This window comes from Ischnura elegans, chromosome 10 (genome assembly GCF_921293095.1).
Source record: "Ischnura elegans chromosome 10, ioIscEleg1.1, whole genome shotgun sequence".
Taxonomy (NCBI): domain Eukaryota; kingdom Metazoa; phylum Arthropoda; class Insecta; order Odonata; family Coenagrionidae; genus Ischnura; species Ischnura elegans.
This window is the reverse complement of record NC_060255.1, coordinates 95,840,243-95,858,372: the sequence shown is the minus strand read 5'-3', so window position 1 is coordinate 95,858,372 and position 18,130 is coordinate 95,840,243. Positions and strand designations below refer to the sequence as shown.

The 18,130-nt window shown below is 35.9% G+C and overlaps 1 protein-coding gene across 1 annotated transcript in view; it reads left to right on the top strand.

Moving 5' to 3' along the window:
* The window catches only part of LOC124166859 (gamma-aminobutyric acid type B receptor subunit 2-like), a 294,155-nt gene that overhangs the window by 136,465 nt on the left and 139,560 nt on the right, over positions 1 to 18,130 (top strand). Inside the window, exons 2-3 of the mRNA XM_046544568.1 lie at positions 1,219 to 1,464; positions 10,574 to 10,756. Of these exons, the coding sequence (XP_046400524.1) occupies positions 1,219 to 1,464; positions 10,574 to 10,756 (429 nt within the window). The remainder of the gene's footprint in view (positions 1 to 1,218; positions 1,465 to 10,573; positions 10,757 to 18,130) is intronic.

Genomic DNA, 18,130 nt, shown 5'->3' with positions numbered 1-18,130 from the left:
GCTAACAAAGTGAAACAATTCATCTGCATAATTTTCTTAAAGTTAAAAAAATAATAGCTGCACAAAAAGCAATTATTAAATATGTATACACAACTACTGCAATATGTTTCTAAAATATGATAAATGATAACTACTAGTGGCCAGAAAGTAACGTTTTATAATATTTTATCAAAAAACTGGCGACAGAAGAATTTTTTTATGTTTTTGGGCAGGGTGTTCCAGAGATAAGACGCGGTGACCAAGAAAGAATGAATGAATTAAAGAAACAAAGAAAGAATGTGGACAGGTTATAGAAAAACTTTTCTAGATAATAATTGATTAGATAATATTGGATTGGTAGATCGATCAATTGATTAGATAGTTATCGATAACAAAACGATTTAACGTTTTCATTCTTACTCTTCACATTTTAAGAAAGAGGGCATCGCAAAATCTGTTTATTCGAAGTCATTGGGACTTTAGTGGCCATTTATATTCGAACCTAGTCACGCATTTGGCTAGACTTCAGAGAGCACATTAAACGTCACATAATATTTTCAATCCTTCAAATATTTCAGTGCTTCCTATTTAAATGGAATATAATATAAGGCTCGTATTGCGGAAAGATTGTATTGCATGCTCCACAAATATGATCAACTTCTTAAAAGATTGAAATTTTGATGCGCTCAATGCTTTTAATAACATAATGGGAGATGATTCGAGAATTTTGTTATTTTGTTCAAAATCTCGTGCAAATTTTGACCAGTTGGTTAATATAGTCCTTAATTCATTAATGTAGGTGCTGAGTATTGTATTCTTAAATATAATTTTAGTATTTTAAAAGTGTCAAATGCTGTGTGCACCACGTGTATAATTTGTAATAGTCTTTATTTTATGACTTTTCATTGAGTGAACATTTATTTTTTACATTTTCTTTGAATTTGTAATTTACAATTTTTATGCAAAGAGTTTATTTCGTTGATCTCAATTAATGAAAAAAATTAATATTTCCCCAGAAATATTGTCTCGCAGGAAACGCCTTTAAGGACGTGCTGTGAACTATTCGTTCACTTCGTCCGTACATTTTTCTGTAATTGCTTGAATAGAAACGCATTTTTCACGCGGAATTGACAAAATCATTCCCCCTCGATGATCGCTCTAAATTCTCATAATTCCTCGGGAAATCACAAGTTTTTTTATCTTACCACTGCGTTCTCTTTCTGTTTCTTCCCCACTTAGGCTCACAACCGTCTGGTGGCCGACTTGGAAGATGCAGGCATCTCCATCGAAGAGTCTCAGAGTTTCGTTCCCCGGGAGTTGGAGACGGCGCTGTCGCGACTTCGGCGCCGGGACGTTCGGGTCATCCTGGGCAACTTCAACGAGACGTGGGCGCGGAGGGTGTTCTGCGCCGCTAAGGCCAAGGGGCTGGTCGGACGCCGATACCAGTGGCTGCTCGTCGGAACATACTCCAGGCGCTGGTGGGAGGTACGTCACTGTTATCTCGTGGGCTTACCATCACGAGGGATGCCAAATAGCCGAGTACTCATTGATCGAGATAAATTCCCAAACCAGTCACTCGGTTAATCATGAAATCTCTTCTTAACACTTTGCGTGCCATGAGCGTAATATTACGTCCTGATAATCTTTCTGAAGAATGCCATGGACGTAATAATACGTATTTCTATTTTATTGACTTTGTTTGCGTGAAGCCGTAATATTTCGCCTGTGGAACTTTTCCAGTTTACTATTTATTGGTTCTGTTATTTCAAAAATCAACTCCTCGATGGAATAAGAGTTCACTTTATGTCTTGAGGACGAAAATTCCTCTGTATCTAATTATGTATCTTAGCCCACTCTGTGTGAAAATTCTTTGGAGGAAAGAACCGTTCGTTGAGGGTGCAGTGACCCTTTTTGTCATTCGGAATTTTGAATGATTTGCTTGGAACAATGCTTTTTTCATGATTTCCTTGGTCTAAAGAGTTCAAATTGAGCGTAATAAATAAATTAATATGCATTTTATTGCTGCACATCATTTGCTTCAACTTTTTCATCTTTCAAAAACAGTAGGTTTTCATTGTTAAATTATTTATTTTAAAATTAGCAAAAAATTTATTAAACTCATTTATTAACAAGATAAAAGTTCATTTTTATTGGAATTCATATCGTTATAAATGTAGTTTTGATGATAATGTGTTAAAAAATGTACGAATTTAGTAAAAAATGGCTGGATTTTTCATTAGGGCTTTTAAATTAGTGACCGGCACTTCAAGTGTTAGATACTATTACTAACTTTATTTGGTGATTGTTTTTCGGGTTCATACCGCGTTGAGCCGAAGACGGGAGCTGGAACGCGCCCGAAACTGTCGTCCGCAAAATATGAGTCAACGCGGAATGAACCCGAAAAACCTATCAACTCACCGCGGAAGCTTCCGAAATAATAACTTTATTTGTCAACCCCTCTTAAAGCGTGTCAAGATGATTCCTTAATTAGATTGGTATTTTATACTCACGGACAGATTCGGAATGAGTTTGTCATTTAGTAAGTATTGCACAATTTATGGATTGTGAATCATCCTTCAACGCACACGTATCTAAAATTTAAAATTATCATAAATCCTAATTATCCTTTACTGAATGAAAAAACACAACATGAAGTTATTTATGAAGATATTTCAGGTATCGATGTAATCTTTTATTTTCTTTTGCTAAGAAAGAATTATTCGTTGGTGATGCTTGGTTTATTTTTGATTAAGGAAAAAACAAGTTTTATTAACTTGTTATGATTTTAAATCCAGCACACGCTCGAGGCAATATATCGGATCGTAGCGCTTTCCGCCCGCGAAGCAAAAGCCGATACATCGGCCCGTGGAACTACGAGGGTTAAGAACTTTAATAATTTACAAAAATAAACTGAATACATCGCTTCCTATCAACCGGTCATAATTTGTCGTTTATCTTAAAATCGTATCGTAAATCTTCTTCAAATTTTTTCGAAGATTCAATGAAACTTTGTAAACATATGCGAGTTCCCCAGATTTAAATATTTTACTTCCGATGAAAAAAATTGAGGTAAAATTATCCAATTTGAGTTCAAAAGGGTCATGACAATAATTCCTGAAATTTTTCATACGAGCGCCCAAGCTTTAAAAGTTAAATTCGTCGTGAAAAAAAGACCATTTGACCAGGTGTGATTTCAATCCCTGATAAATACCTGAGTATTTTTTTAACTTGGTGACAATCATAACCGTTTATGCTGCATTAGTGCAGTCTTGTCGCCCATCATGAAGATAGATGTGAATATGAGCCATTTTCTTGGGCTGCGATACTCACTCAATCAGCTCTCTAAGATTGGTTACATTCTTTTTATGAAAATATCCTAGTAAAACCTTGGCGGCGAAAAACTGATTGTTCATTACAAGTTCAAATCACTGCATTTTTATGTATAGAAGATAACGGAAACTGATCACTGACTCCACCTGAAGGTTTGTTTTAATAGTTAAGGGAAGATATCAGGCCGGACTGGGCCACTTGGGGTGGTCAGTGTTAATTCCATTTCACCCTTTTCCCCCTCCCTAAATTCATTTTGGTGGTATTCAAAGAATTAATCCTTTAACCAGTGATGGGAAATATTTGTTACACTACGAGTGGCGTGCGGTCTGGGAGACCGCAATAAATCAAATATTCATACAAATGTTGCGACGGCATTTTTATTGCTTACGTTTATGTTTATTTATCTTACACACAATTCCAAACTTTATATTTTATGTGTCACCGATTCGATTCAATTTTTCGGTAAAAAAAATAATATAAAACATGATCCAAAAACTGGTATAAAAACACTTGAGTTATTATTACCGTTTTCAAGCGTCATTATCTCGCCATAATTCAAAATAAGGGCTTGAATTTCAAAGAAAGATGTCTAACTAATAGGAAACAATTGAATTTCTCTCGTTTACTCCTTCTCCTGATGCATTCTGCAGGCGTGACGTGAGGTCTCTCAGACCGCTGATCGAATTAATTTGTAAATTTACAGAATTAAATAATGAACACATTCGATTTTAATAGTTTTATACACTTATTATACAAAAATTTGAAGATAACGATGATTTTAGATATTTAAAAACAGCCAATTTGAAAATATTCATAATTTAAAAAATGCAGAGGTCTCTCAGACCGCACGTCACCGGTTAAGGGTTAAGCCGTTATTTGGAATAGAAATCCCTCGATCAGCAGTTGATGGCTCTACCCACTAGAATAACACGCCAACATTTCATACCATGCTGCTTTTTGGGAAGGAATTGAAAATATATTTTTCAATGCAGTATAGTATATCACAAAGTTAAGGTATAAACAATAATAATGGCATTTATTGACATTTGACAATTAACATCAAATAATACATTTTCAATGCAGTATAAATATATTAAAATGTTAATGCATAAAAAATAATTTGTTTTATCCGTTAACCATGTATCTTTTATTAATTATCGCTATAATGTTGGTCCTGCTAACTCTATTTGGACTTGTAAGCGGGTGCCAGTTCAAAGTACAAATTTCAGCTGCTGTGTTGAATTACTTATCATTTTCATGTCCTCATCAAAATGATAAAATTGTTTATATTTATTATAATATCATCTTTATTTTATCGTGCAATACATATTTCATTTATCCCGTGATTTATTTAAATAGCCATTCTTTTACATCTTTTTAATTTCATTTAGATTTTTGATATTTGGAATACCTTCAGGTGATTGGTTCCACATGCTTGGTATTTGAACAAGCCTTTTTTGCTCCCATATTTAGAATGAAATTTCGGTGCAAATAGTAAATATGCCCATAAAAATTAATAATTCGAGCTTAGAAGTCTCAAAGAAATGCTATTTTACATTACTGTAGGTGAAACTGGCTGTTTTCATAAAAAGAGTGTATCCAAATTTTCATCTGTGCCTCTCTTAATTAATCTGCCCGAAGTTTGATATAATATGCGGTAGCATCCGCCAAATTTTGCGCCTCTAGGGCTAAGATTTTGCGTTGAAAGGGTGAAAGCGGGTAACACCTGTTGGAGCAGTCGCGATTTCCTGTTCTCTTCCTTTGAAGCGAACCGCAGCACGCAAAAGGACTCTCAATTGCTCGCGGCGTGCTCTGCGGTGATATATTTTTCCCCTTGCGATGCGTCTCGCATTCCATGGGCGCTCATGCAGGTCCCTCAAATACATCTAATACCGTCTTCAACTCATGTGCATTTGATTGATTCACCCAGTTCTGCTTGCATGTTGCTATGAGGTGAAAATGTTCTGATTTTAGTATATAATCATGATTTTCCACTCTCACAATCTCTCTAATTCTTTCATTGAATTCAGTCGCTAGTAAAGTAGTCCTTACATTTGATGCTTTAGTTCAAATTAAAATAATCCAAAAACATGCTGTCAAGTGTGGTGAGGATCAATTTTGTTTAGTTAAACTGATTTTCACTTTCATTTCTCTGCAAAGGAAAGGGTATATTGAACGTGTTTGTGAGATTTTAAACATAGGTGCTTTAAATAACTCCGTTGAATGAGCATTGAAATTAGCCTTGGGCACCTCAGACTCTTGAAAAGCTTCTTTTAAAGTAAAAAGGCATGAAATTTAGATCAATGTATCTGAAGGTCTGAAGAAGTACCTATGATGGAATTGAATGAGAAATTTAAATAGGATGCAAAATCATTCATATGAATGAAAAAATGAGAGTATAATAATTACCTATACTCAAGGAATTATTTAGCCATTAGTTAAATGAGGTCAAGGTAAGTGAAAAAATAAAATCTAAATATATTATGTGATTTACTAACAACAGAGCTCGTAATATTCCGTTCATTGATTTTTCTGTTTTAATCCGGGTTTTCGCATCACTATACTGAGGAAACTAATGACCAAATATGTTCACATTAGCATAAAGTACAGATTTTCACTAATTATATGGCTCTGGCACCAGAGATAATGCTGGAAATAAGCAAGTCGTATTTATTACAGTGTATTAATGCAATGAAATGAATGTTTTCCGTCATGCGAGTTTACAGATTGTAACTGTGATGAATCTCCTGCGTTATAACCGTGGGGAGTAGCGGGCTGGTTCGATAACATAACAACTTTGTGTTTCTTAACTTGTCTTTCAACCACAGGCGCGTATTTTGATTTACTGAGAAGACGTTTATCCGCTAAGAAGATTATTTTGCGTTAGTTGATCTCGTACGTTTGTTCATATCACTATATTCTTTCCAACAATATTTATTTTTGGTACATGGGAAATAAAACACCCCATTAAACAAGCAAATCCCAGCAAAAATATCTCATCATGTGGATAAATAGAGTGATGAGTGAATTGAATTCATGGAAATGAGTTAAATTTAAAATGGAATATCTGATTCTAACTGACATATTATCACTCTACAAACTTTTCGAGCATATGTTGCTTTCGCGGCAACAGTAATACAAGAGGTCAGAATATTTTAATTCACATCAAAACCCTAATGATAAATCCTTTGCCTATGAGGTACAATAGTAAAGCTGACGATTTAAATTAAGTAGGAGCATTTCATGGAATAGTCTAAATTCACAAATTAATATTTTATGCTACTTTCGATGAAAGTCTCTCTTATTTTAGCAATTTATATCACAAATTAAAATAATAGAACATCGGATTTATTTTTACGGCAATAATTACAACGATGGCCTCATATTACGTTCGCTGCAATGAAACTGTTGCCACATGAATAAAATTTTCAAACTGGTTCAAGGATTTTGCTAATTGGTGCTGGAGATTAATAAATAGATAATTTTATCATAGAAATTATAAAAAATTGGTTGTTCCTCTGATATCTCATGTTCATTTATTGCATTTTGTATCATTAAAATAAATGAAACTTGATTTTTTCATTTAATTTTTTTAATGCGGCCTGCTTTTTCATGCCTATGTCCAATGGATAACGAATTTTGTATTTTTTTCTTAAACAAAATATAAGAGCGTTCTATAAATTGATTTCTCCGTGAAAATAATTTAGCGTCGTATCGCAAAAACAAAATTAATTTAAATTATGAAATATTTTTATACATGGGAAAACTTTCAAGTGTACGCACAAATAGCTCGATAATATGATCTCATATCTCCTAAAATATTAATTACCCCACTTCAATTTAATATTAGTGTCGAAATTGTTAATATATTCATAAAGTTGGAATGATTTTTGGAGAAGTAGGGAATGAGACGCTGGATTTATTCAGAAAATCTCAATACTTGTATTCAAAGATAAATATTTTCCTGGGGGTCAAGGTTTTCACTAGGGATAATTCCAAGGCAATGAGCTCCATTTTTGTATCATGCCATATTTTGAAAACTTTTCGTTTTTCTGAGGAATTTATGGAGTTAATATCTCTAATAAAAGTAAAGTACTTCATTTGTGAGGCAGTAAACTTATACTTAACCTTACGGGAAGCCTTCTATGTCTTCACTTAAAAAATAATGGCCAAAAATGTTGTGACAAATTGATTCGATCCTATAAGTAAATTTGTTAACTCACAGTGATTCCTTTCCACTAGGCAGAAATTGTGTAGTATGAGAGCACTGCTTATCAATTATAAACATTTTAAAGTTTTTCCCAGGTATGAAGTTAGTAATAGTCACGACAAATCCCTTTTACTGTGGAATGCAGTCATATCCGTCCGATGGGATGGAATTTATCCAAATGATAAATCATCTCTTATTTTCACATTATATATATTTCTAATTTTTGACTCCTACTGCATGAACAACCAGTCACAATTGATTTATTAGATACATTTATAAATATTGTAATGAATTTTGTATTGCTGTAAAACTTAAGTTACAGTTTTTATCGGAAATTAAAAATTTGTTGTACTCGATTTTAATAAGGTGCAATAAACGAGTGAACATATAGTGAAGGTCCGTGCTGCACCTGCAAATTTGCAGATAGTGAAGAAGAAGACGCGAAAGACTGGATAACTTGCAATGTTTTATTTATTAGAATTATTTTCATTATTTTTTTCAGTTTCCACTAAGGTTTTTCATGTAAAGAGTACGGGTCCCCACCAAACTAACTCTTCACTGATCCATTGATTAGAGAAATTGTCTCGTGATGTGGCAATTTTAAATTATTATGGCTTTTAGCAGTTTGATATATTTGTATTACGATTTGATTTATTGTATTTGGATTACGGATGAATGTTTTTAAACCATTTTATATTTGTTTTGGGATGTCTTCGGTATCATCAATGACAATATGCGTTAAAAAAACGCTGTTACATACTCCATATTGTTTTTCATTTATTATAATTATAATTAGTTTCATTATTATTACTATTTAGATATGTATTTATATTTTTTATTCAAATTATATCAGTTTTTGTTCATATTTTGGATTGTAATTGGTTGATAATTTTTTGTCAATACCTTAAAAATGCATTTTAACCAAACGCATTTGTTGAAAAAAAATTTAAAATAGGTTTTATGGTTCGGATGTTGAACATTTGAAGGGCGTGGAAGCATGTTGGTGTGAGTCAAAAATCAAAGTTTTCCAATAATTAAATCATAAATCACAAAAAAGTTGGAACTGAGCTGAGGGCTCCCAGTATGTGCTGCTACTTGGCCATCCAAAGGTAACTATGATATGTACCATTGTATTCATAAGTAGATGGATTATTTTGGAGTCGGTAGCCATGGACATCTCAAAAATCGACAAAAATTGACTCACACCAATATGTTTCACAGTCCTCCATTTATGGAGCTTTGTTTAAATAACTTTTTTATTTTAATAGCTGATCTTTATAGATATGTATGTGCCGAATCCAAACCTGGCCTTAGTTTTTTTTGTATTGCCCATAGTTTCCAAGCAATATGTATTTTAATATTGATTCTAATACCGCTATACGGTATATAGGGAAATAAACGAAACACTGAGTTACATCATGAAATTGTTTGTATTTTTGTTCACTACATCGTGATAAAATTGTTTGTATCTACTACAGCGTGATAATACAGGGTCCACTTGTCAACTGGAATTGGTCTACATTTTCTTTCCCTTTTTTCTTTGAAGCTTCTTGTGTAGCTTTTTCTGCGATGGATCGCTTGCTGAACTTCTCGGTGAAATACCATTATCCCCCATTATCTTCGTTCATTAGACCTACTTTTTCAATTTTATTATAACTATAAAAAAGCTGTTAAATTCTAAAAATAATGCTTGATTTCATAAATTTAACTTTAAAATGTGAATAAATTTGGTTTTGATGTTGATGGTTTCAGGCGTCACTTTATGGAATTTACTCATGATGAATTAAATTTGAACTTTGTTTTTCCACATATATATTTATTTAAACAGTACCGCGGTTTCGACGCACTGCGTCATCATCAGGCGAGGAGTACAATGGAAGATGGTCTTATATACCTGACCATATATTGAAAAAACCATATATACCTGAACAAATATGGAAAATGTTTTGCTCTGCTAATGTCCTATTGTATTCTTCCCTCTCTCCCCTACCTCTCCCTCCTCTGCCCACCTTTCGCTGCAGTTAGTCAGCTTGGGTGCATCGACCCTTCCCACCTCCCCATCCTCTCACATCCCCACGGCTTTTACAACCAGGGGAAGACCTAACCCCTCCCCCTCCTCCCTCCCAACCTCCCCCTACCTCTTGATTACCCCTCCCGACCACTTCTGGTTTATATGGTCAGGTATATAAGATGACCTTTCATTGTACTCCTCGCCTGATGATGACGCAGTGCGTCGAAACCGCGGTAGTGTTTAAATATATATATATACATATAAATTCAAAGGTAAGGAAAGAAAGGGATAGGAACATGGAATAGAAAATGGACGAGGACAACGGTGCTGTGGTAGGTGGAAAAAAGCCAGAAATCAGAGGGTAAAAATGCGGCCTCGTGTCCCAGTCAGGCCGCATTTTTACCCTCTGATTTCTGGCTTTTTTCCACCTACCACAGCACCGTTGTCCTCGTCCATTTTCTATTCCATGTTCCTATCCCTTTCTTTCCTTACCTTTGAATTTATATGTATGTTTGCGCTTAAGGCGCCGTGAGAATGAATGAAGTAGTATATATATAAATTAAGTTACATTTGGCTATTCAAAGCATTTCTTCCTCCCGGCTTAAACATCCACCGCTAATCCCTTAATTGCCTCAACCCACTTCTTTCCCCCCCTCTTTGAACCCTACCTCCCCTCTATTTCCCCTTCCCTCAGCTATCCTTTACCCTCTACCTACAGTATTTTACCTAACTCCGAGGAAGGTGGTAATGCCACCGAAAATTTAGTGAGTATGAGTTTATAATCTTTTTCGTGTGTGTTCTGATACTGCCCATCCTAGGGTTTTTTATGTTATTTACCTCGCCGAGGAACATTTCGAAGTATATAAATAAATAAATATATATATCTGTGGAAAAACAAAGTTCAAATTTTATTCATCATGTGAATAAATGGTGAGTGAAACAACTTTAAAACATCATATTTGGATTCAGCAACTTAAAAAACATAAGAATAAGGTATTTTCAGTAAAAAAAAGTTTTTTCATCGTTGGCCTGTGTTATCTCAGGTGGTGGAGAAGAGGCCGCCAAAGATCTTGCGGTCGGAGGACGATGAGATGGAGCCGGAGGAAGAGGAGGAGAACGACTTCTCGCACTGCTCCCCGGACGAGCTGAGCGACGCCTTGGAGGGATGTATCCTCACCGACCTCCTCCCCCTCAGCACCAACGGCGAGATCACCGTCTCGGGAATCGTGAGTGCACGTTCTTTACTTTCTTCTAACATCTAACTTCATCACGGGTCGTCAGAGGAGATATGTAGCCTCGAAAAGGCTTCTTTGGGATTGCTGGTTTCTCGGGTTCTCCACTGCGTAAGCTCGACGTTTCGGGGTACGAGTCGTACTCCAACAACAGCCCTGATGATGAAATACGGCAAGATATTTTTTCACTCCTTTGGGCTTTTCACGACCCATAAGTACTTACCGAAGCCCGACATCATTCATTGAGGAGTACTCATAACTATGATACAATAGGGTGGTTTCCTATTGTTTTCTTAATAGCTTAAATCGAAAGATTATTACTCCTGGAGTACGTATTTCACGATTTTAGATTTTTTAATGCCGATATCTGTTTTTCGCGATTAAATGAAAAGTGACAATTTTCAAGCGCGCGAAAATGCGACGGTTAACTATGAATGCTGGGAGAAGCCCTTGTGACGTCATTCTGGTTCCGGCTGCCGCTCTGTGAGGCCACCTTTGGGCGGGGCTATTAGCGCCGCCACGGTGCAGGCTGCTAGCAGGTAACAGAGGACCCCTCTAGCAGGTAGCGCTTGGCTTTAATAAGGATTATTAATACCCTATCAAACGAAGGAAACTTTCCAACCATAGGCAATTTTAACTGGTGATTATTAAGAGATGTTTCCCTGAGCTCTGTGCCTAATGCATGCATAGGTAATCTCAGATGATGTAAAACTCCTGACTACTCGTAATAGCATCTGGGCCCCTGTGGCGTCACGTGGAGTGGAATCGCATGGGCGCCAATCTGGCCTTTTTTAAATGCAGTCAAAATTGACCATTGCCATTCGTCTAAACTGGGATTTGTAAAACCAAATAATTTGTATATTAAGAATGTCACTAATGGTGGGTAACGAATCGCAATCAATGCCTTTCGTTTTCTTCGATGAAGGAAACTACTCTCTTCAGTTGAAGTCTTAAATGAACTCTTTTATTGAAGTCCTTAAAACATAAATGTAAATGTAATTTCACTTCTCCAATGGAGCGTTTGCCTATTTTTGCCCTATGACCTCATGGCCGCCGGGAACCTTCGCCACTACTTCGCCCCTGATTTCGAAGCAACCTACCTTGTCTGTGCATATTCGAAACAAATAAATCCTTAATTTAATGAGAAATCACAGAAAAAATATAAAAAAGACCTCAAAGACCTAAAGGTATAAAACAAGCTTTAAATATCTAACCCTTCAGAGATGAACTTGTGCCGTTACGGTAATCATGGCTTTAATGGCAAATTCGATTGTCCTATGCTCCAACGAACAGGAAAAACCTTACCGCCAATAAACCTGTCCAATCAGTTAAAATTCTAACTAACTGTCTCCATATCCAAATGATTATGCCTCAATGAATTTTAGCCATCATCCTTACAGAATAGCAATTTCATATCAGGTACAATTGAAAGGTCTTTTTTTAAGATTCGTTCAAACCGAGAGAAAGCTACTCGCAATTAAATATATAAAACGTAACAAAAGCATATCCTATAAATGCAACAGTATGCGATGATATGCATCCTCAGACTCTGAATCTGGTCCATTTATTGGTGAAAATCGAGTTGGAATATTGGCTGGTATTCTAAAATATTTGAGAGAACGTTTGTATAACTTGTGTTTTTATAGTTTTGTCGTACACTCTATTCGGCGAATATTTTACAAACATGTATGTGGTCACTCTAAAGAAAGTGCATCAACGTTCTGGTTCACATTCATCTTCCACCACCTCTAATTATAAAACCCCACGTATCACGAAGGACTGACTACCGCATTTTTGTTCAACATGGCAATTGAAAGTTAAGCATGGGAGTCCAAAAGTGTCAACTGAGTTTGATAATTCACGAAAGACAAGTTAATGTACCTGTATAATATGGTGTGGCTCCACATTTTCCATTAACTCTCACTTGCGGCCAAACCTATCTCGGATAAAACTTTCCTCTAATATTCCTCCTTCCGTCACTCTCCATCTTGGATATAGATCGCCATTGTGGCTTTTCTCTTCTTACTCACGGTTAAAAACGAATACTGACTTTTATTCACACTTAATATTTAGCATGAAATTGTACATAATAAATTTAGTATAACATATTAACGCATAAACAAGAATTGTGGTATATTTATTAATTATGTTTCTTTTATATATAATCGTTACAATTTTGGTCCTGCTACTGTCAGTGGTTCTCAGTTTTTACAAAGTTCATCTGCTGTGTTGAATTACATTTTTATGTCCTCAATTAGATTGATTACATTTATAATAATATTATTTATTATTTTATCTCACAATATAATTTGATTTATTATTGACAATTTATTTCAATAGCCATTTTTGCTTCATATATATTTTTAATTTTTATTTTCTATTTTTTTATATATTTACTCTTGTTTTCTATAGAAATGCATCTCTTTCTTTGAAAAGTGGATAGGCATATTTTACAACGCCCTCTGTGAGGTCTTGTTTGCTTCCATTTGCTCATGCCGCTTCACTAACTGCTTTTATCGCCGATCCAAGCTTGTCCATTGGTTAAAACGGCCAATTTCATTTATGACTGTTAAATGGCACTATTTTTCATACTCCTGCTTCGCATCTCGGACTCTTGAGTTATTTCGGAAATATGATTTATTTCGAGATTAAATTCCGTTATGTTATATACTGTTCCTTTCCAGACTTAAGGATAAAATCTTTTTAGCCGTGAAAATTCCCAGTACAACCAAAACCTCTATGTAAATATGGTATGTAGTTTAACTTTGATTTACTCAAATTTGGTTTAAAGTCACATAATATAACTAAACATGGAGAGAAATTGATTCATGTTAAACGGGTGGTTAACTACGGTGAAATAACCCATCTTATATCACAATAAACTTGCCACATGCAACGGTAATACAATAACTGCTATCGGTCAAGATTCTTATTTAGTTTCCTGAAGTAGCTTTTAAAAGTATTAATTTGTTAAAAGCGTACATTTTTCGAACAATTTCATCTAAAAGGTTTAAAAAAAACCTTAAATTCGATATTCAAATCGGTTTACGAAACCTCTGGAGCCACTAATTCCAACGAGGGAAATAAACGAATTATTCATTATTTGTCCAGTTGTATTTATCACAATTCCATTTCCATCCTCGCCAGCGTTTATTGTTTAAATTCCGAGCTCTATCTTTCTTGCTCTGAAGTAGACATTCGCTCCACTCGGGAAAACTCCGCGCTTGAATCCTCTTATTTTTGAATTTTCGCCATCGCCAGGCCAGAGGGGAATTTGCCAGTGAAGTACGTTTTGTAAATTCCCTCTGTTATTTCGCCTGACCCCCTTGTTGTTTCGGGCCCCAAATGGGACAAGCCGTCGCTTAGCAGCGGTGATAGCGACAAGCTGCGGATGCCTGTTCGATCACTGGCCTCCGAAACCGCCTCGTTGTAATTACGACTTCCGCTTGGTGGCGCGCGGGTAACCAACCACCCCCTTCCCCCACCTTCCCCTACCTCTCCCCTTCCTCTATCCGTCGTTCTGGGTCCAGCAATACGACCGCCCGCGAAACAGTAGAGCGATACGGATTAGAGGCCGGTAGTTTGCAAACGTGAGGTTCTGCATGTACTATTCATGAGATTGAAAAAAAGCACTCTGCACCATGGGCCCATTTCAAACACAGATGAAGCTTTTGTCAGAGTACAGTTATTTTCCCACTCATTCTTTTAGTCGTTCTATGAATCCACGCTGAGATTCAATGCGCCATGATTTTGTGAGCGTTTTAGGAAAAAAATTTGTTATCAGAGTGTTTATGAAAATAGATATTTTCAGGTTCTCATGTAGTATGGCCAGATATTTACGTATAAAGTTTAATTATCGATGTATTTTGTATGACACCCCATCCCAGGAATTTTAATTTACTTTAAAAATTGACTCAAATCTGTCAATACGATTGCGAGTTTTCAACATGGTAGCGAAAAAGAAAAAAGAAATTTCCCTTAGGCAGATATATTCGTTGGACCCTAGAGAAGCTCAACGCTGGAGAAAAATAAATTATATTGGAAGTGCTTCCCTAAGAGTAGGTAAATTTCTTAATCACCTTGGCATCAAACCAGCCTTCCACAATAGAAAAAACCTAAAATGTTTGCTTCCCAGTGTAAAAGACCGTGTGGATATCAGGGACCAAAGTGGAATTTATAGGCTTAAGTGTGGGGATTGTACGGCGTCATACATTGGACAGACGGGGAGAAGTCTGAAGGTCAGAGCAGAGGAGCATAAGAGGGACTTTGAAAACAGGGAAGGAAAATCCCAGTTCGCGGCACACCTCCTAGAAGATGGACACCGGGCTGACTTCATCCCAGAAATGCTGCAACGAGTTAATAAAGGGAAAAAAAATGGATATCTGGGAACAGTTGTACATCGTTTCTGCCATTAGTAGGAAAGATGTTATTACTAATGACCATGTTTTTCCCTTCCATTCTCCGATCCTTGACCTCCCTCAGCTAATCGGGGAAAAAACCCTCCGAGCACCTGAAAACAGTCACCTTCCCCCCCTCCCCTACCGCAACCCAGACTAACGGTCGGTTTAAATTCCCGACCCTCCTTTCCACCCCACCTTCCACCCCCATTTCTCAAATGTTGCGAGTGTGCAATTGTGTATATATATATTGGTACGGTTAATTTCTTGGTTAGTCTTGAAAATGCTGCAGTGCAGTGAAACATGTTGACTCGTGTGTAATAAAAATATTTTATGTGGAAAGTGCAAAGTGTTTCACTTCATATTTCACTTATAATTACAGTCAAAGTTTCAGGAGATTTACATTGCATGAAAACATCATAACGTTTTTAATAAATAACTTGACGATTATCTTTAATGTTGGAGCCATTTTTTGTCCACGAGGGATACATGAACATAAGAAAAGAACAACAGTTTAACAACAATTTTATTGATAACGACAGTGAAAGATGTCTCTCTCAGTGGTGAAAAATTTTCAATATTCCAATCTGAAAGTAACCGGTTTAAATACCATCTTGAATGTGTTTTACAATGTAAGGATGACTGTGCGTATTTTTAAAATCGTGCATTGTATTATTTTGTAGTTTATTATATGGTAGGTACTAAGCGCACTCCCACAAATTAAATATATTAAAATACTATCCTGCAACATCAAGAGCAAAATTATGGTAAAATTCTTCGATAAAATAACAAGATGCATAAATACTTGGCACATAAACAGCTGCACGCACTCCGTGGAAATTACGGCTGGCAATGGCGCTAACTCTTTCCGAGCCGACACATTGAAATAATACTTATGTGTGCGAAGACGTGGTCTAAAAACCGCCCGGGATATATTCTCTCCTCCGTCTCTTTCTCACTTTTCAAATCCGCACGCGAGCATTCTCAACTTACCACCTCATCCATCCACACTCCCTCACGCCTAACCTCGACTGTGGGCTTTAGGAGGGTGAGGAAAAAAAGATTTTAGGCTCTAAATCCCGACCACCCCGGCATTTGCCCCACACCAGACACCTTCTCCATTCTACATTATCCGCTTACTTTTCCTCCCTACTCATATCCTGAAGCTGCCGCGAAATATTTCCTGTAGAAAGAGAAAGAGGGAAGGTTATAAAAAAAAGAGTGAAAAATTAAAAACGGTGCGAGAAACAAACGAATGCGCTGCCTACCTTCGCACCCGCTGTTCAATTTTTTTTTATTTTAAATGAAAAAAAAGACGCTCGAGGGGAAAAAATGATCGGGTAAAAAGAGGCGTTCCAGTTTCCTGTTGTCCTCTCTCACGGGGTGATCCCTCTTCGTGCCGCAGGAAATAAAAAAACAGCCCCACTTCTTTCTTTCACAGTGTGTCGTTTTTTGGGCTTTTAGAGGATGTTTTCGTTGTGCTAAGCGGGCATGTCTTCGCGATGCGGGAGATTATAGTCGTGTGGAATGCTGAGTCGGGTTCACTGGGTTAAAATGTTATCTGCCTCCGTTCCTCTGGTGTTGCCTCCCAAACTAAATTTAATAGTTATTTTTTTTCTAAGCGACTCGATGTCCCATTGCTGAATCTTTTGTATTAGTACAACTTTTACTATGAATTTGCGTGACTTATTCAGGACATGGTCGGCAGCGGACCACTAACGTAAAGAAATTCTCGTACCTCAACTTAGCGTTGATACTATTTTTTCAATTAAAGTTCATAAAAATATACACCAGCAATATATTTTGTGAATTCACTTCGCGGTATGGTGACATTATAAATTCAAAACTAAACCTTTTAGTACAGTACAAGTGAAAAAACTCAACCGGTTTCGATCTTTTCAGGTCTTTATCTAGAGGTTTACGATAATGATAATCACCTGAAAAGGTGGAAATCGGTTAGCTTTTTGATGCATAATGTGTGGAATACAACAACGTTTATTTTTGTGTCCATAATTTATATATTTATTAATTAAAATGCTCATGCAGACGATAAATAAGTTTAACCTATGTGGCCTATGTGTCAGCGCTTGGCGATGCTTTTTTGTCAAAGGCCCTGTGATTGGTTGGTTTCATCCAATTGGATGAAAATTTAGAACCTGTCCTATACATTTGTACAAATCGGTGTTTTGTACAAACTATAGGACCAAAAGCCAGTTGCATCAAATTTTGACGCAAATTTGACCGTGGGACATCGGCTTAATGTATATTACGTAAAGGACTAACGTAAAGAAATTCTGGTACCTCAACAGGACGATTACGGAATGGAATAGACTCCCTGCAGAACTGTTTAAGCCCTACCCTAACAACGTTAGGAAAATTAATATCATTGCATTTTAAATATTCACTATCTAGTTTCATTTTGGTGATGTTTTTTCCACTTTCAATATTTTAGTTTTTTTATTTTGTATAAACTGTTACCACCTGGCAAATAGCCAACTTGTAACTTGTATAATATAATAATACAATAATATTAATAATAATACAGTGTGGTAACGATTTCAGAAAATGCCGAAAAATATTTAAAAATTGTTTTTATCTGTAAAAAAGTATAATATATACATTTTTTTCAAGTCTATAAAAGCGATGAGTTTTATATTTAAAATAAACCTTTTTTGTATTTTAACGAGATAATCCTGAGTGTCGTACATTTAATTAGTGTTAAATATTTCAGGGGTTAGTTTTCATAATTTTGGATTATCTAGTACAGGAAAATTGAGAGGCTTAATCGAAGGTTGGGATTATTTGTGAACTTACCATTAACGTAAATTTACCCAGTGTATGCGCTTTTTATTGATCGAGGAAATTTTTTATAATCATGTTACAGTGATTTATTTTTTTGTGCAAATAATTGCTCTTGTGCACCTTAATTACTTGCAAACCTGGTTACTGTTGGGTCGAAGTCAATCGCTGA